Genomic DNA, 19,674 nt, shown 5'->3' on the forward strand with positions numbered 1-19,674 from the left:
CCCAGCTCTCAACTTACAAATCAATATTTCAAACGCGACCTCTATGCAATATTCATTAGCAACAGGCCTGGAGCTAATCTTAACGAAAGGCTTCGTAACACGAGCCCTTTCTCCTGAAGGAAAACGACATGCATATGAAAAAATGTAGACATGGGGAAAAATTGATCCCAGACTGCCAATTTCTGTTTGCTATCATACAAATGAACACCAAGCTTTGTAGGAAGTTAAGCTTCCCTCCTTGCTTCTATCCAGCATAACAAGTCACATAACAACAACTCTTTATTGTTAAGTCAATTTTGACTATATCAAAACATATGAAGCATACAAAACGTACACACTTACCCATACATACAGTAAAACCATGTATAGATACAAAGCATCACGGCCTACCAGCCTACCAACCCACTCCTAGGTATTTGTGCAAATACAGAATAAAAAGATTAAAATTAATTATTCCCTTAAAGTAAATTCTATCCAGCAGATACTAAGAGAAGCAAGGAGGGTGAGCCCTGGCACTTTGGATAAAAGCAAGGCTGGTTTCTTCATGCAACACTTACCGCACTTCAATTCACATGTTATCTTTGGAAGTTTATGTAAGTTTGCTAAAACATGTTGAATCGCTTTTTTATGATGCGAGAACCCATGCTTATTTCTCTATTATATTTGTCTTTGGTACCCACATTCTTCCACATCTGACATAATACGTCTCCTATTTCCTCTGTCACCTACAGTGTGGCTCTATGTTAATCTTGGATAGGGAATCCTTAATTTCAATAGGTTTTGCTATTTATTATCAAGTGTCACATCTCCCTCAGGAATACAGAAAGGGATCATTCTGCATTTACATGTCCAGGCGGACATGATGCTCAGACATTATGGATCAAAAACAATTGCTAACAGGTTTTCCAAAAAAACATTGACCCCCCGCATTATGGGCTGATCTGACTTGCTCAAGCTACTTAAGGAGTGGCAGCAAATAGCTCAGACAAGCTAATTATGTTTATTCAGAAGTATTTTAGGAGCAAAAAACAGAACTCAAGGGGTACAAACTCCATCTTCTACCTCCAAATCTGCCAGTTAATAAGTTCAACAAGTATATTAAAACACGTTTTAAAAAAAACCACAGAGATCGGTTTTCAAGTTTTTACGTAATTTATTTAAATGTGAAAAGGCTCCTATAACAATCCTGGGACTTCTCTCTTCTGAATTCAGGAACAGCTTCTTTTGCCTGTAAAATCAATTTCCAGATTAGAATTTCATATAAAATTTAGAAAAAATGTATGTGCATGCATTGGGACTGCCTGTATGCACACAAACACAGGTAGTCCCCAAATTAACTTTTGCATTAGTATATTTTAATGCAATAACATCTTTAAAACTCAGTAAACTGAAATCCTAATTATGAAAGCAGATACAAGTTAACATAATTAACACACGGCCAGAAATGCACACCTGGAACACAATTTCAAATGCCAGGTGCCTTTCTCCATCTCTAACATCAAACACTTGCTCTTGGCAAATAGAAATGCTCAGCCACGACTCCTTTTTCTCTTACCTAATTATTTTATAGGGCTGTCCACTCTCCATCGTTTTACTCTGCTGGCATCTATAGGCTACATCCAGACTGCAAAAAAAGTTTCATTTAATTAGGACGCAATTACATTAAAGTATAACTAGGCTGATATAACTAGTTGTCATGTTTTAAGGCAAAGCTGTATCATTTGTTCTGTCCAACATAGCCTACATTTATCACCTCATTAAAAACTTACATTAATATTCACTAAAGAAAATTTAATGAAAAGCAGACATTGAGAACTTATGCCCCAAAATTATGGTATAACACCTGTCTAGATCAGTAGCTGTCATTCCATGATGTACATGAATTTCTGCAACACTAGATTTTTCCAAAATTATTTTGTCAGTTATTCTTCTCTTTACTCTTTTTTAAAAACAATGTTGTATCTTTATTTCTTTTTTTAAAAGTATTACATAAGCACCCAAAGCTTAAATTTCCAGATAACATCAATAAATCTTTGTCTTCTAGGTTTGGACCAGAATAAATAAATTGACTTTACTGCTAATATACTCTAACCAGTTATGATCCAAGGAAACTTTTTAACGAGCAGTTCCTGATCTCTATACAGAGGAAGTGGTATCTAGAAATCTCAGTCTAAAGGCATAGTGTAACATTTATTTCAATTAAGCAGTGATTTAAAGGATATGAAAGCACACTGGCAATTTTTGAGATCTAGGTAAACAATTCAGAACTATTTCACACCTATCCCGACTCTCAAAATAAATATCAAACTTTTCCACTGAGCATTTTCTAAAAGTTATGCTTATGTAGCTCAGTCAATTACTCCTCTGTCCTCATGATTCTTTGACTATATGAGATAGGACATCTTACCTCACATGTGGCCGCTCTCTGGTATCATCCAGCTGGTATTACCTTCACCTAAAGGATAAGAGCTGAAGTTAGTAAGAGGATATAGATTACAGGAGCTTCTGAAAACAAAAATTGAAGTTTAAGCATAAGAGTTAACTCATGAATTGGTAAACTGAGGGGAGTTTACAAGTTCTGCCAAAACAGTCATTGGGAAATAGCATGGGGCACAAGCAGAAGATGAATGCTTTTATTCCAAAGACTGAGCTACAGGATAGTGAAGATATGCAACTAGTCTTAGTTTAGTCCTCAACTGCCAACCTCAGCATTAGAATACTTGCAGCCAGAGGTGGGTCACCTCTTGTGTGCAGATGTGAAGCCATTGCATTGGTTCAACTACTTTGTTCCCTCTCTCTGCTGCAGTACATCCTTCCTCCCCAGAAAATGTTTAATCAAAGGCTCGTCCAAGTGCCTTCTGAGTCTTCACAGTACAGTTTGGAATGTGCTTAGAACTAGCTCTCTTCCCTTCTACCATTATCACTCTAACCTGCAATCCCTTTTTTTTTTTTCAGAAAGCCCCACTCTTGAGTGGTCTTTAAAAAAAAGGTCAAGACACTGCCAAGCCAGCCAATATGCCAGTATCCTCAAGTCCAAAGCTTGGCTTAATTTTTTTATCCAAAACAGAAGGAACACATTTTAAGTTATAGTAACACAAATTATGGTTTGGGTTTTTTTTTTCCGTCACTAACTTTATTTGCAGCCACCCCTTCCCACATTTCAATTGTACTAGTGTGCAATGCCATGTCTGTCTGATGGGAGGTTTGTATGCACTACCATGGGCTTTCACAGGCCCATGCTAATGCAACAATCCAAAGCGTGAAACAATTTCCCGTTTTCTTCCACCTTCCCAGCTCCACACCCCTTGCAGCATTTTGTTAAACCCACCAAAATGGCATAAAGACAGATCTGCAACTGACCTGTTGATTCCAACCTTTCTAGCTTGTGATGGTGGAAAACAACCAATGGTCCAAACCAGCCTAAAAAAGCACAATCTCTTCATGTTTGGCTCCGTTTAAACATATGTAACCACCAGGGCCCTCCTAATCGGGTGGAAATTGTTAGCAGAGAGTCAGCCCTCTAAATGAATTCTATGCGGGGCTTTGGATGCAGACTTTGTTGAGCTGCTGGGGATGATGGGAGTGGGGCATTGCATCCAAGAGGTGCTTGACTGAGGCATTTGGAGTAAACCCTCCCTCCCCCAGAAGGACAGCTCTCCTGACAAGACCAGCCACTGGCACCAAGGGCCTAGAAGAGTACGCATAATATATTCTGGCACCACACTTCTGAACTCTGAAGTCAGCGTTTGTAAGAATCAAAACAAATTCAGACCAGATGAAAAATAAACTTAAAACTGGAATACAATGCAAGCACTTGAGAGTTATTTTTCATGCCACCTGCCCAGAGTTATGTGTTTAGCAGACCAAGAGCTGCTGCTTTGTAAGTTATCTACTGTAATCCTGTTTGCCACTGCATTTAGGTGTGCGCCCCACAGACTTAAGTCCAGCTCATCTGTCCTAAGTGAGAAAAAAGTCTGATAAAATCCAATTATGTAGAGTGTAGCACTCCATGATCTGATCCCACACATCATCACATCATACTTTGGCATATTGGTCAAAATAGAGTAGGCTTATTTACAATGTTTGCACAGAACTACACCATAGTTTACACAGCAAAGGTATTGAATTTTGCTTCATCACAGTTCACAGTGGGTTTGTTGTCACTAGAGATTTGGAGCTGCAGCTTTGTTTGAATAGAACTATATTCTTGCAAGCAAATACTATTGATACTAAAATATCAAAAGTACACTTTTCACTTATGGACTACTATGATATACCACAAGCATGGGGAAACTTTGGCTCTCCAGGTGTTTTGGACTTCAACTCCCACAATGCCTAACAATGTATCGACTGTTAGGAATTGTGGGAGTTGAAGTCCAAAACGCCTGGAGAGTTTAGCCATGTCTGATATAGCAGGAACTGCCTTATCCAGTTCAGGACCAGATTGTTATTTGAAAAATTCACGGCTGAATCCTACTCATGAACAAGTTCTTTTGTCTTGAAATACAAAACCTGGGTTTAACAGATATATACTCCAGCTCTAAGTAAAATAAGGCTAATTTGTGTAAGTTGGCTAAGAACCAGATCAAATACTTTTAAAAGAGAGATATAATTATTAAAACAGGTACCACAACAAAGTCAACAGACCTAGAGGGCAATACATGTTAGGTATTATGACCCCATTATGTATTTTCCCCGCCAAGGAAGTAGAAAGTACTAGATCTTTTGGATAAAGTATATGGAACATTAGAAGTGGGAATTCTTAGTTGAAAAAATGCCACAGTATTCACCCCACAACCACCCGAACGCATTATGTAACTGATCACTAAAGTTACAAAATACCACTCCCCAAACTTCAAGCTTTATACAACAGCCATTTCTTACCCAAAGCAAGTTACCAATGCATTTATCAGTCTAGTCAAAAAGGGATGTGTAATGTGACTTGTGTCACAATAATCTAATATGCACTAGAAGAGCATTGTTTCCTATGAGCAACGAACAGGACCTTTGAGCAGTTAAGGTATTTACAAGGTTGTATCCCTTTCCCTCCCAATGAGGTCTGAGAATATCAATGGCACACAATTACGGTGGAAACAATATACACAAAGGAATCACGGGTCTGAGGCAAACCTCTCAGCATCACAGCTTGCCTAACTCTGATGGCAAATTAGGCCTCAAATCTAAGCATTATAGAGTATGAGTAGTGCTGCACTGAAATTCCACAGTCAGAAGTGTGATGCCAGAATACCCCACAGTCAGTTTTACACAGAAAGTCACCAAGTTAGATTATAGTGCTTTTTACCTACCTGTATGCAGGCGACAAAGAGAATCTCGGAGCAAGCAGGAATACTACATCCAGGTCCTAATGTCCATTGCCACTTGTGGTACTACGTTCCTCACAGTTATGCACTGCAGAAATGCTGACTAAGTGCTGTTACGTAGTAGGCCACTACTTTAAACAGTGTCAAAGTGCAGTCTCAAAACTCCAGAAAAAAAGCACGCTGCCACAACTGGTTGCCAAGGGTTTGTTTGTTTTTAAAAAAGAGAAACAAAGATACCACAAAATACGCACAGAAACAGAAATTCAATTTTTCATTATAGCTGGCAAGAAGGTTTATAAGCATGCTGGGGTGTTAAAACATGGGGAAACCCTGTAATGTGCTCTTTTATAAACTAAACACTTAGTGAAGTAAAATTTGTACTTTTCTGTTCAAATTGCACCTAAAAACTCTGATCATGTCAAAACTGCATTTGGAAAAATCTAACTAAATGGAACAACCAATTGAGTTAAAGCTCAATAAGAGTTCCTAGTACTTGGAGCCCATTTTTCATACATTGAGACCATTGTGCAAATATTTAAATGTGTGCAAACTGCACTTGTAAAGTACAGAATTGGCATTTAAACTAGCAGTATCTTCTGCAGCTCTCTTATTTTCACAAAAGCCCAACTTTGGACAGAACAAAACAAGCGATGAACCTTAGAAAGGGTAATAGGACCATCAGCCTCATTCACTCTTCAAGATTACAGTACTACAAAAGAGCATGGTTTAGGCTATGTGCCAGCATCCTAAAGAAAAATGGCATGTAACCTGAAAGATAAACTGAAAATTAGTGTCCTTGTCCCAAAGTCCCACCACTATCAAGTTTCAGGATTTTCCTGTTGTAGGTGTTCCAGGAACACCTCTTTAAAAGGGTCAGTAAAAATAACCCCTAGCATCCAATGACAAAAACCTAAAATCCAAATTGACTGAAGTATATAGACTTTTTCGCATTACTCTCCAGCAAAAATAGTGTAAAGATTATGCGCTTCCTCCTCCCCTCAAGTTCAAAAAGTAAGTTGTTTCATGTAGTAACACCTTTGAAAGCTTCTGTGAATGTAGCTCAATCCAACCACAACACTAGCTGAAAACCAACCATCCATCAACCATGACCATCAACAATTTATCGGCATGTTTACTTACAAAACCTTGTACTAACAAGTTTATTTTGTCAAAGTGAGGTTATCAGAATTTTATCCACGCAAGTTGGAAACACTTTACAGTCCATTCTTACCAAAACAGAGGAAGGCATTTAAAGGAGGGGTGCAGAACCTGGGGCCCTAGAGTCATCTGTGCCCCAGCATAATTTCATGCCAATGGCAAAAGCCTCTGGGGTTGGAGAGAGGGAAAGCAATGGGGATACAGTCAAAATGTTTGGAGCTGGGGAGACACTGAAGCCCTCTGGAAGTGCCCAGTTCAAACCCAAGAGGAAAAGGGTAGCCTCGACCCAGTTTTGGCCCCAGATATGCCCAACATTAACTTGAGGTTCCAATATAGAATAAACAGAATAATTAGGTCAGGTTCCCCACCCCTTATTTAAAAGAGTAAAAGTTATAAAAGGATCAGAATTTTAAACATGAAAATACATCCAGAAATAAATACAGAATAGGCTCTAAATCTGGTCGATATTTTCATCAACCTACAGTACTTTTACAACCCGGGAAACTGTGTACCCAAGCCTTTCAGATGCCATGAGGCTATGGAGTCCAAAATACTATGAATGCCGGTGTATTTTTAATAAGAATGAAATATTCAACTTTACCAAATTCAACATATTTATAATATGCAGCCCAAGTTACAAAACCTCATTTAAATAGTATTTAGGCCTCTAAGTGTATGGTTCTATCTGGCAAATTACTACAGTACATGACACTATAAGTATTTTTTAACCCTGAAGTTTCAGTTTTCTTCCTGTACTTGAAGTTCTAAATTATTACAGAAATTAAAATAAACATGCCTTCCCACATTTCAGTGCTTTCAGCTAAGCAAATCAGTTAAATGCTAACAATGAAGCGTTCAAAGCAGGCGCTATATACTGAGCCATATTAAAGAAATACTACAATGAGTAACTCTTTGAAAGATCAGTATATGCAAGCCGTGTTATGATTTGAATCTGGAATATAGATGCTCTTTAAAAAAAACCCAGCAGCTAATGCTACCAGTTGTCTGCCAAAATTCCCCTTCTAGCACTTTCTGTTAGTTTTGAAATTTCAACCATGCGACTGCCTGATTTGAAGTTAACATTGGAATTTTACAGTCTCTTCGACTGCCTTCGTAAATGGCAATCTCAACTAAAAATCTATACTGCAACTTCTGGAAAGCTAATCTCAGTTGTTTATTCCAATACTGAAGCTTCACCTATTCAGCCATGCCTTTCAAGACTATCTGATGGGAGGAAATGACAATGGGGAGGATTAACATGCGTGCGACCAATACTTAAATTGTGGCCACTGGCTACTACTGCCTTTTTTTCATTTCTGGAAACTCACACAAACCAGCAGGTGAGGTCCTGTGGACCTGAAGTAGTCCACTGGCCACTTTTCTGAGTACTACTGCTTCGATGTCATTTCATACACAAAGCTACTGTGTCTCAGTTTAAACACCAACTGCAGGCAAAAGAATTTTATGTCCTAACAGCATTTAAGCCATATTCTGCAATACACCAACTAGACCTCAAGCACATTTGTCCTGTATGCTTGCAACCGTGAACAGCAAGGTTTAAGATATAAGAATAACTGCTACATGTAGTCTATTTATTTTAAGCACAGTAAAAAAAGTTTACAGTTGGGAATTCAAATGGCACACGGTACACTGCCATCAAGGTAAGGGACGTTATACATCAAAAAAGCTAAGTTTTGAACACTGCATTACATAATTAGATTTTTTTGCCCAGACCACTTACAAATTCTAGATCATTAAGTTTCTAACATCCATAAAAACGCAGTTTTCTCACTAAAATGCAAGAATTAAAAAAAAGGTAGTGTCTGAACAAGACGAACAAAAACTGGAATGGAAATCTACATCACATCTAAAAGCGGGGCTTTTTGTTTGGGCCTTCATATTCTTCTCTGCCTCTCCCATAAGCTGCTGGAGTTCCAGGCCCCATTCCTCTAGGACCCTGGCCACCTACGGGCCCAGTACCACCCTGCCCAAATCGTTCAGGGCGCTATCAGAACAATATTAAAAGTTCATTATGTGTAGTTGATGTCCATGTGTTAAGTATTTATTTTAGAAGGTTCCGTAGTCAACGTTCGTCGATACAATCACCATTGAGTCGATCCACAGGTACCGGGAACATAGAAAGGAAAAAAGGGTAATTTAATAATTAGTTTAATTTAATACATGCCTTGAGGTATGTTCCCAAATTGATCCATTCTCATATGTCTGTTTCAGCAAACAGATATTCCCTGTAGTGCTAAAAATGCAAGTATTAGTATAGGCTTGGACCAAGAATCCTCTCAGAAAAGAATTCTGGTAATTTGCCACAATCACTTGCTCATCTGTACTGCAATGCAAATTTGTCAGTCAGCAAGTAAACCTAACCAGAAGCTAGGTCAGCTCCCTCAAGCATTAGCCTTCTCATGTAAAGCAAATAACTACTCACCAGTGAAAGGTATGAGACCATCTTTTTGTGATTACTAAATGCTACCGTCTGCTCAGTTAGATGCAGAGTCTGAGAGCAAAAGTCATTAAAAGATTAAGTACAAGAAAAAGGATGAACCTAGTAAAACATTTATCTACCCAGGTTAAAAAAAAAAAAAAGCACAAGCGGTGCTTTTTAAAAAACTGTTTCAGCGCACTAAACAGCTCGAGGCCTCTAATATTAACAGGATTTGCAAAAAAGTCCACTATGATTCTCAGTAACAGAACACCTTCAGCTGGTGTCCAATGGACACACAACAGCTCAGCCAGTCTATAATAAAGCAGACCAAGTTAACTTGGCAACTGATCTGTTGCATCTTTTATTTCACTACTGGACACAAAGAAAATATAATGACCAAAGATTTTGACAAGTTTTATGTTTTTAAAAAAGCTGCAGCCAATTCACTTAAGTGAAACTCCTCAGACCAACAGTATGAATTCCTTAACTAGATACATATGCAAACATATTGCGTGAAAGGCTCATACGCTTTTCTCCCCAGTAGTCCTACAAACAAATGCCCAGATTCCACAGTGCTTCTGCCACAAAAATGACTAATGTCCAGTCACCGCATGAGCCCAACAATAATTTGCACAGGTATCCAATCATGGAGTCACCAAGAGTCTGGAAGCACTAGATATAAGCAGGCCTCCTAATTGGATCTCCTATAACAACTGGCTTCCAATGATCGGACTGACAATTTAAACTGCCAAAGGCCAAGCATTAAGAGTCAATAAAAACAAGTATTGAGGTTCTAATATTACACACTCTTGCAGTACATGCTACTAGAAAAGTACTGCTCATTTGAACATCATGCAGTTTTCCAGTTATCACCTGTCCTAAGTGACTGAGGCTTTCACCTAGTATGTTTATACTGTTAATTCTGAAAATATAGCCAGTTTGTAAATTCTGGATATATATCAAGAAAAGTCTTAAGATTAATTACAGTCTCTTTTAAGCTATGCAGTCAAAGCCATTGGACCACCACCCTAATAATTAGAAGCTAGGTGGACAAATAAGACATATTTTTATGAAAAAAGTGAATCCTGAATGACAAGTAGCAAAAGTTTCAATGCAGAGATCAGAGTGCACTCCACCCCTGGGCATTGTAATATCGTATGTTACAGCTCACTCTTAAAGTAAATACATGCCACCACACCTGCACTAACTCTGGAGAGTAAAAGGAGGGTTTCCCCATTATGAGCACTGCAGCATTGCCATTACATTATTACAAGCAGGCCCAGAACAAAACATAGATCTATCCAAAGCCAAGGTAAGGTATCAATCAAATTCAACATTTCATCAAGAGCTGCTGGGCAAAATGGCTACAGGGAATTAATTGTTCAAAGGTAGTATCCTGCTGGACACCAGTTGCTGGGAAGTACCTGGAGTCATCAGCTGCCTAAATGTCTTGAGTGTGGACATCCCAGAAGGATCTGGCTGGCTACTATGGTGAAGTGGATGTTAGACTAGAGGCAATATTTGGCATGACTACATGAGCCTTTCTTCAGTCAGATAGTTCATGCAGTATCAGAATATAACCAAATTATTCATTACCTTTTGGAAATTCAACAAGTCAACTGAATTATTTACTTTATTTATACCCTGCTTTTCTCCTCACTGGGACTCAGGGAAGCTAACAACCACACACTTTGGTCACAATTTAAAACTTTACATTATGGAATACTAAGAACTCCTTTATCTTTAAGTGTGATAGCAAAAGCCAGCACACACCAAAGAGGTGTACTATTTGCATATTAATGCTCACTACCACCCATCTGACTAACCAACTATCTTAGCAAGGATGTAGGATTTATGCAAGATGCAGTGATCTCCTAATAAGTTTGGAAGACTGTTCTCTGTGTCATAAGGAGTTCATCTTCATTCCTACATCTTACTGTTGACTCAAGTTTGGAAACTGATCAAGATCACTTCGGCTTATTAAGCTAACCACAATAAGAAGTTTTACCATTCACAAAATTTGAAGAGTTCCTTCCAAGCTTAACCACAGAACTCCAAACCAAACTAGCCACAGGAAGTCTACTAATCACATCAGAGATGCCTGATCAAACTTGTCATCATATTGGCAAAGACTAGGCTGTTTTATAGTGCTCAACAGGCCCCTTGGATTTTGACATTATGAATAAATACTGCAGGGAAAGGGAAACCTAACTCAGAATGCAAGTCATGTGAGAATCAAGACAGCAAAGTTGTTCAGATATGTAGTATTTGTTTGGAAAAGAAGTCAAGCTGTCACAGGATACATTACCATATCGCTCCCCATCATAGAACTGGTCATAGATGTTTGTCCAACTCCAGGGCTGGTTTCATAGCCCAGGCCAGTTCCTCCACCCCCTAAAGGTGGGAATTTCTGAGCAGCTGTACCATAGGGATCTGTAAAAGAAACCCAGGTAATAATTATGTAAAAGCTACACTCAGAACCATTCCTATGTATAAATGCAACTGAAAAACTTGCTTACCTCCCATGTTCATTGTGCTAGTGCCACCCATTCTCATGTCTCTCTCCCTCTGCAAAAGCAAAAATACAGTTTTAAGACAAAACACACACATTCAAGGCACTGTACTCCTCTTATACAAACCAGTATCAATTAAATGTACCCAAAATTTAAATAAACAAAGCAGGAAGGATTATTTTTAAAATCCATGAATAGAACACTTAAGGTATCTTTTTAATTCCTAGGGATCAACATGAAATTCAGGCACCTGAGTAACCAGACTACTGGGATTCTTCCAGCCCTGACTTACAGGGTCCATGTAACCCATTCTACTGTAGCTTTCTTCTCTTTGTCTTCTCATTTGTTCTTCCATCTCACGTTGGCGGAGCATCATCTCTTCTTCCCGCCTACGACGCTCTTCTTCCTGTCTGAAAATCCAAATACTATTTAGATATCTGAGCATTGCTGACTTCTGCATTTCAGGGGACTAGGAAAGTGAGCTACTGAACATACACAATCATGTGCTGATAGACAAAAGAAGAAACTATGCTTTCACAGTAAATTACACATAAGGCTAGAACTGGCATCATTCTATAGGGAAAAAACCCAAACAAAAACAAAACTATAAAAACTTCTGGTAGACAATCTTGTATATAAACCCAGAAGAAATTACTAGTCGGTATGCCTCTGAAAGGAAACGAAGTCAAGCTCATGAATGGGGCACATTAGTGCTCATTCACGAGCCTAGTATTCCACTTGCATATTTCATGCACTCTCCCTATACAAAGCTCTTGGATGAAGCTATTGCTATGACGACTAGTGTTTAAATATAACTTACCTTAATTGTATTTCCTTGCGTTTCTGCATCTCTTGATTGTGAAGTTCTTCCATACGTCTCAGTTCTTCCTGTCGCCTCATGAGATCTAAAGGGAAACAGGTCAACCCACTAATACTTCAAAAACATCTTTATAATCATATCTGATCATTATCATAACACCAAAATCCTTTAAAGCCAAGTCGGATGTTATGCCCAACTAAAACTGACCAACTAAAATTATGTTTTAAAGTGCTTTCTACAGGTATTTCAAAGTGCTTAATCAAATTAATATATCAGCAATATTTTAAGACAGCATCAGATATGAATAGAACACAGAGAATTAATCAAACCACTTAGCAAAGATTTCTGCCCAAATACCTTGACGCAAGAGGTTTGCCTGATGCTCATGATAGGCATCTTCCATTTCACTTTCCAGTTTGTCCTTGGCATCTTTCATGTTTTTCTCCACCTGATCCCTCTGTTGTTTCTCCATTTCATCCAAAGATTTCCATCTCTGAGAATATTCATATTCAAAGGTTCCAGGCTGAGCAAATCGTGGAGGAGTCTCCCTCTCCCTTGAAAACCAATTGAAAAAGCCAATTAATACTGACCACTATACTCAATTTGATTTAGAAAGTCAGCAGCTCTGGCAACGTACATATACAAAGTGTGAAAAGTGGCCAGATATGTAGAAAGTTTATATACATACTGAAACAGAGAAGCATTGATTTCATCCGAAAGGGTATAATCAAAAACCAGTTCTCCTCTTTCTATGGCTAGATGGTAATAAAGATTACATTGCATGACATGACATGAGTTCTGCCTATATTAGTAATTGCCTTATTTTTGGACTAATTCCAATATTACTCTCAATTGAGGTAAACCCTATGAATAAAAGAGATTAATTTATCAAGTTGCTATTAATTCAACAAGCCACTTAAACTGGAAGAACTGGCGAGATTTTAGATTTTGTTTTCTGCTGAAAATATACTCATTGTCACTGGTTTAAGGAAACAACTCTGAAGTTAAATTCTAGTCTTCAATTTTAATGCACTTAAGGAAAATAACTGGAAATCAAATCCAAAAGGTCTGATCATTTTTTCCAGCGATTTTATATAGTGTGTAAAGTTAACATAACTTGAAGATCATATATGTCTCCATTTAGACCAAATGAAAGCTTCCTGTAAGATGTTCCCATTCTAGAAGCTACATATCACACAAAATCATACAAGATCATACAAAATCAGTGTGACAAAACCAACTATTTTTTTTACTTCTTTGTCAAGCCCCAAGAGACAATTCACAAACAAAAGTCAATTGAGAGATTGATCTTCTCAACCCAAGTTAGGTTCATACTGATCATGTTTTAATCTTACTTACTTTTGATACATTGGATTTTTCTGAGCCAGCTTTTCTGGGAGACCATCTTCGTCATCCAGCTGCTCAAGAGGCTCCACAATAACTGGTCTTGGAGTACTAGAAACCAGATCAAAGATAGTCACTATGAATACAGACTTACAAAACTTTCAAGTTAATTAAGCACTGATCCCAAGCATCATTAAACGGTAAAAACTACTCACGTTGTTAAAAGAAAGACACCTTCTGTGCAGCGCTCAAAAGCTTTTCGTGCTGCAGGCTTAGATGCAAATTCAACAATGCCTTTTCCTGTAGATCTACCACGATCATCTACAATCACAATAGCTCTTTCAATTGGGCCAAACTGAGAGAAGGCTTCCTCCAGCAGTTCATTTGAAACATATGGAGAAAGATTGCGAATAGAAAGAGCAGCAGCATGGGTAGCAAAACGCACACGAAGCTGCCTTCCTCTCATAGGGATATCATCCAGTTCTGCCTTTGCAATTTCAGCCAGAGCTCGGGATTCCTGTTGAGAGGGGGGAATTATATTAAAGTCTCCTTTTAAATCGTACTCCACATTTTCAATAGGCCAAAGGAAAATCAATGTGTTCCAACACAACAGGATAAAAATTATTACACTGCTCACCAGTTTAATAAAGCCAAATCCTTTCCCCTTGTTGATGAATACTTCTCCGGGTTCACCATATTTGGCAAACAACCGCTTAAACTCGTCTTCAGTTATATCAGCAGGTAAATTCCCAACAAAAAGACGACAACGCTGAGTGTATGTCTTTTCTCCGGGACGTCTCAGAAGTGACAAATTGGCTTTAAAGCCCTAAAAAGCAGAGAAAAACTTAGCTTAGTAAGTACTACTTGATATGAAGAACACATTTCATATACTCCTAATTAAAGAAATAGGAAAACGTCCCATGGCAACACACTTTCTAAGGCAAGTTACAGTATTATCTCATAACCTCATTACACAAGCAAGTGTGGATAAAAACAAGCGCACTTCACTGACTAAATGTATTTCAGGTAGGCGTAGTTGATCCTATTCTCCCAATGCTTAACACCTATAAAATTTTCCATATACGGCTCTTGTTCTACTTCAAATCTCATAAGACTATTCCTTTAAAGAGAAAAAATATTTCTGCAATTGCCATCTTCTGCTTTTTAGAGACATTTGCACTAGGGTTTTTTTTTAAATCACAGCCAATTCTGTGTCACTTTTTAAAAAAGCACTTTAAGAATTTAAAATCAGTTTTCTGCAAACAATGAAAAATAAGGTGACATATAAAAGCAGCAGATGCAGAGCAAATAAAGCGTTTAGGCAAATAAAAATGCAGAAAAGTCAACACCAGTTGCTCTTGATGGGGGAGGGGTACTACAAGCAAACCACCTTCAAATCCCAGACCAGTTACTAAAGTATCACTTTATCTTCAAGTTTTCACCTTAACTTAACAAAATCAACTACAAGAGGTGGCACATTTGAAACGTGGCAGCAATTGAATAAATTTTGTTTATTCAAACAAAAGCAGCTCCCCCCATTGCAGCACCAGTAATATTTTCTAAAATTCTGGACATCTTTTCGATCACTCTGAAGACCCATGCTGAAAAAAACCCAATTACTGTATATAAAGAAAAATCAACTTGCTGGTAAGAAAAATTATTTATGTCTATTGTTTGTTACTAATGTACTTTTGAGGTGTTTACTGAAAAGTTCTCAAAATGTATTTCACCTCACTTTCTGTGCCTGTGATGATTATAATAATAATGATAATTTTATTTCTTACCCGCCTCTCCTCATGGCTTGAGGCAGGTTTCAAAAAAATTAAAATTCCTTATGCACAGCAAAAACACTACAAATACACACACCAAAACATATATCTACAAAATACATAGTAAAACACACAAAACAGAGATCAAATAAAGGACATTTAAAATTCATGTTTAAGGACTGTCTGGGTAAACCTGCCAGAAGAGAGATGTCTTTACATGGTTTTTAAATTCCGACAGCCCGTTTTGCTGCCAGAGTTCTTCTGGCAGGTCATTCCACAGCCTTAGGACAGTCGATGAAAAGGTCCTCTGGGCGGTGGTTACCAGTTGGGTTCTGGCCGGTTGGAAGAGATGCCCCCCAGAAGACCTGAGTGTGTGGGGGTGGATTGTATGAGAGAAGGCGATCCTTTAGAGACCGAGGGGCCATAAAAGACTGATATTTATAAAGAAGACCATCTTTTGACACGAAATAAATAAATAAGATAGATAACATTGAAAGTTTAGGTTTTAACCCGAGACAATGTTTTCATCCGCTACCTGCCCGAATGCATTTCCTTCTATGAGTCACTGTTGAGATTAAGATCTTCCGGGGAAGCCTTGCTCTCTGTCCCGCCACCGTCACAAGCGCGACTGGCAGGGGCAAGAGACAGGGCCTTCTCAGTGATTGCCCCTCAGCTATGGAACTCCCTCCCTTATGAGATTAGATCAACCTGCTCCCTCCTGTCCTTTAGAAAGATGGTAAAGACCTGGCTGTGGGACCAAGTCTTTGGGGCAGTGCAATAATGGCAGCAATATGAAATTTCACAGCTGACTTGATAGTTTTAAGTAATGGATTTAAAGTGAAGATACCCAATTTTAGTATTTGTGTATATTTATGGTTTACTTTATGTTCTGGGGGGGGGGGGGGGGGGGCTGGTGGCACAGTCTGTTAAAGCACTGAGCTGCTGAACTTGCGGACCAAAAAGTGCCAGACTCAAATCCCGGGAGCGGTTTTCAACCTAGCAGTTTGAAAACATGCAAATGCGAGTAGATCAATAGGTACCGTGCCGTAGTCAGAAAAAAAAATTCGGGAAGGGTTTTGAAAATTTCGGGGGGGGGGGGGGTGTTGAACCCCTGGTCTTCCCCCCCCCCCCACGCCTACGGTTTTTTGAATGCAATTTCCTGCTTCTTGGCAGGTTAGACTGGATGGCCCATGAGGTCTCTTCCAACTCTATGATTCTAAATAAATAAATAAATTGTGGGAGCTGGAAGTCCAAAACACCTGGAAGGCCCAAGTTGGCCCATGCCTGCTCTCCTTGTCGCCCCCCCCGCCCTTTTCGAACCAAATATCGCCACGCCCTTTCTCCCATTTCCCTATAGGACCGCGCCCCTTACGCATGCGCGGTGTCATTCCCCAAAATGGCGCCGAGAGGGGTGGATGGGGGCAAGCCGGCGCCCGGCGGCCATCTTGTCTGAGGGAAAAATACTCACCTCAGCGTCGGACACTTTGTCCTGTTGTTGTTGCTGCTGCTGCTGTTGTTGCGGCGGCATGGAGGGTTGTTGTTGCTGCTGCTGCTGGTGGTGCTGACTCTGGCCTCCCCGCCTGTCTCCGCCGCGGTGCTGCCCGCCCTTGGGGCCTCCGCTGGGAGGTGGGCCTCCCTTCAAAGGCCCCCCTCCTCCTCCTGGTGACTGACCCGGAGCTTTCTTCGGGCCTTGGCTCGGCGGGGCGGTTTGCTGCTGCGAGACTGGCGCTTGGGCCGAGGCGGCGGCGGCGGGAGTGGAAGCCGAGCTAGGGGCGGCGCTGGCCGAGGAGGCAACCGAGGAGGGCGGGGGCTGCTGTCCGGCCTGGTTCTGGGCAGAAGGCGCCGAGGAGACAGACACCGAGGCCGCGGAAGATGGCGGAGGCGCCGAAGTCGAGCTGGGCGGCTTGGGAGGCTCCGGCTTGGGCGTGTGGTGATGGCTTTGGCCTCCTCCTCCTCCTCCTCGGGTCTGTGTCGGGCCCGGCAGCGGCGAGCGGAAGTCCAGGCCTCCGCCTCGGCCTCCTCCGCCGCCGCCTCCTCCTCCTCCTCCACGCCGGTGGAAGCCGCCTCCACGGCTCCGAAAGCGGTCTCTCGACATGGCAAAAATGGTGGCGGTTGGCGGGGGGCGCAGGGCCGGGCAGGAGAAACTCTTGTTTTTCCTCTCAGAAAGCTCCCAAAATGGCTGCCGCCGCTGAGGGGAAAAAAAGCAACCGTCTCGCCGCTTTGTCCCTCCTTTATATACCCTCGCAATCCCCGCCCCCTCTTTTTTCTCCGCCCTCTTTTTTGTCGTTTCTCCAATACGGACCTTGCTTTTGTCAGGATTGACAAGCGGCGCCACCAACCGGTGTTCAAACCCTCGGGCTTGGATTCCAAGCTCAATCCCCACCCTTGTCTTCCTCCACAGCGCCAATAGGGAGAACCGTCTTGGCCGGATTGACAAGTACTTTATCCAATCCGTTTTCAAATTCTCAATGAAGAGGACTGGAATGTTACCTGCCCTCGCGTCGGTAGCGTTTTCATCCAATAGCGAGCCTCGAAACAAACATACGCTGCTCACACAATACCTAATTATGAAAGATGAGGAAAGGACGTTGGCTTATCTGTGCCCTGATTGGACCGTTTGATCAGCAGTAGGCGTGGCTTCTTTTTGCACTGTACTAATAGAGGTTCCTAGGCCTTGCGGCAATGAGGCTGCCACGTGGTTGGACAAAGGGGGCGTCTGTACTGCAGAATTAATGCGGTTTGGCGCCCCTTGAACTGCCAGGGCTCAGGGCAATGGGATTTTGGGAGTGGTTATTTGGCCAAGCCCCAGTAGGCCATCAAAAACGACAACAGAGTCTTGTAGCTGCTAACTAGAGAAGTTTATTTACAAAAGGCAAATACAAAAGAGGGAAAGGTGTTTATAATAATAATAATAATAATACTTTATTTATACCCTGCTCCATCTCCTGAAGGACTCGGGGCGGCTTACACTGGGATATGCCCAAAACAGTATGACATCAATAAAAAAACAATAACACAATAAAATCACATTATAATAACACATCAGAATCCCCAGCATTCTGCGGCTTACAAATCAAATGTACATACAATATATTATTAGCATAGCACAATATAAGCATTAAATGCCATATGTAATATGGTAATATTATTAGTAATATTACATTTAATATATAACACATAATTATATATTATTATTAGAATATTATTGTATTACATTATGATATTATTATCACTATTATAAGTACCGTCTATTAATAAACTGTTGTTAAAATAGTTTTGAAATTGGGCTTTATGGATACATACAGCTGGATTCACCAATCCCGGGCAGCATCGAAGTTACCCCTAAATGTGCTTTTGTTGCAACCATAAGTTAAAAATATTATCATAATTATGATAATTATTAAAAAGTCTGATTCACACTGAAAAAAATTGACACAAAAGGGAATATTGCTTGTATAGCCTAGCTGCGTGTATCAATCCTACCCATTCAGTGGCACAGACTTCAATTTCATTTCTAAATCAGAGGTATATTGAATTGCAATGCAATCGCCATACTTTGGCATAGATTTTTTAAAAGTTGTTTCAAAGAGATATGTCTCATGGAACCCGCACAATGCTTTTCTACGGAACAATGTTTGGGAGCCACTGCTTTAGAGCAGGGGTCCCCAAACTTTTTAAGCCGAGGGCCGATCCACAATCTTTCAGACTGTGGAGGGGCCGAATTATCATTTGAAAAAAAACAAACAAACAAATTCCTATGCATACTGCACATGTCTTATTTGTAGTGCAACAACAACAACAACAACAACGAAAAAACAATACAATATTTAAAAATGAAAATAATTTTAACCAACATAAACCTATTAGGATTTCAATGGAAAGTGTGGGCCTGCTACTGGCCAATGAGATAGTCAAGTTAATTAGGATTGTTGTTGTTGTTGTGTGCCTTCAAGTCATGTCAGACTTTGGCCGAGCCTAAGTCTAAAATTAATTATTTATTTACTGCATTTATTTACTACATTTATATCCCACCCTTCTCACCCCGAAGGGGACTCAGAGCAGCTGTATGTACATACAATATATTATATTATTAGCATAACATAATATTAGCATTATATATTACTATATTGAACTATACCACTATACTATTATATAATACGTAATATATAACATATAATTAATATTATTATATGATATTACTATTAGTATTATATTGTATAACATAAGATTATTATCAATATTATATGTATATAGAATATATTATATTATTAAAACTGATATAAAAATATTATATTATAAAACTGAGGGC

General features: G+C 39.7%; 1 protein-coding gene across 3 annotated transcripts; it reads right to left on the reverse strand.

Annotated features, from left to right (window-relative positions):
- Positions 1-1,133: 1,133 nt before the first annotated feature.
- sfpq (splicing factor proline and glutamine rich) lies at positions 1,134-17,574 on the reverse strand. Of its 3 annotated transcripts, none has more exons than XM_062962089.1 (12): positions 16,834-17,574; positions 14,234-14,422; positions 13,812-14,113; positions 13,612-13,707; positions 12,610-12,806; positions 12,253-12,337; positions 11,683-11,842; positions 11,439-11,487; positions 11,228-11,352; positions 2,408-2,455; positions 1,556-1,624; positions 1,134-1,228 (listed from the first exon to the last, which is right to left on the reverse strand). In XM_062962089.1, exons 1-10 carry the CDS (start codon positions 17,458-17,460, stop codon positions 2,432-2,434), a joined length of 1,854 nt encoding a protein of 617 aa, XP_062818159.1. In that variant the 5' UTR covers positions 17,461-17,574; the 3' UTR covers positions 1,134-1,228; positions 1,556-1,624; positions 2,408-2,431. The 3 variants fall into 3 exon arrangements, with proteins under 3 accessions (XP_062818159.1, XP_062818157.1, XP_062818158.1); XM_062962087.1 differs by having other exon boundaries at positions 2,408-8,484; XM_062962088.1 differs by having other exon boundaries at positions 2,408-8,484; positions 11,725-11,842; positions 16,834-17,573.
- Between the last annotated feature and the right edge of the window lie 2,100 nt (positions 17,575-19,674).

Source organism: Anolis carolinensis, unplaced genomic scaffold (genome assembly GCF_035594765.1).
Source record: "Anolis carolinensis isolate JA03-04 unplaced genomic scaffold, rAnoCar3.1.pri scaffold_10, whole genome shotgun sequence".
Classification (NCBI taxonomy): Eukaryota; Metazoa; Chordata; class Lepidosauria; order Squamata; family Dactyloidae; genus Anolis; species Anolis carolinensis.

Excerpts from the sequence above, each read along its gene's own strand:
- sfpq (XM_062962087.1), bottom strand. The coding sequence starts at position 17,460 with ATGTCGAGAGACCGCTTTCGGAGCCGTGGAGGCGGCTTCCACCGGCGT. Across the intron at positions 11,488-11,682 it reads CCAGTAGTCTGGTTACTCAG|AGGGAGAGAGACATGAGAAT; the intron begins GTGCCTGAATTT and ends TTGCTTTTGCAG. Across the intron at positions 8,485-11,227 it reads CTATGATGGGGAGCGATATG|CGCCCTGAACGATTTGGGCA; the intron begins GTAATGTATCCT and ends TTGTTCTGATAG.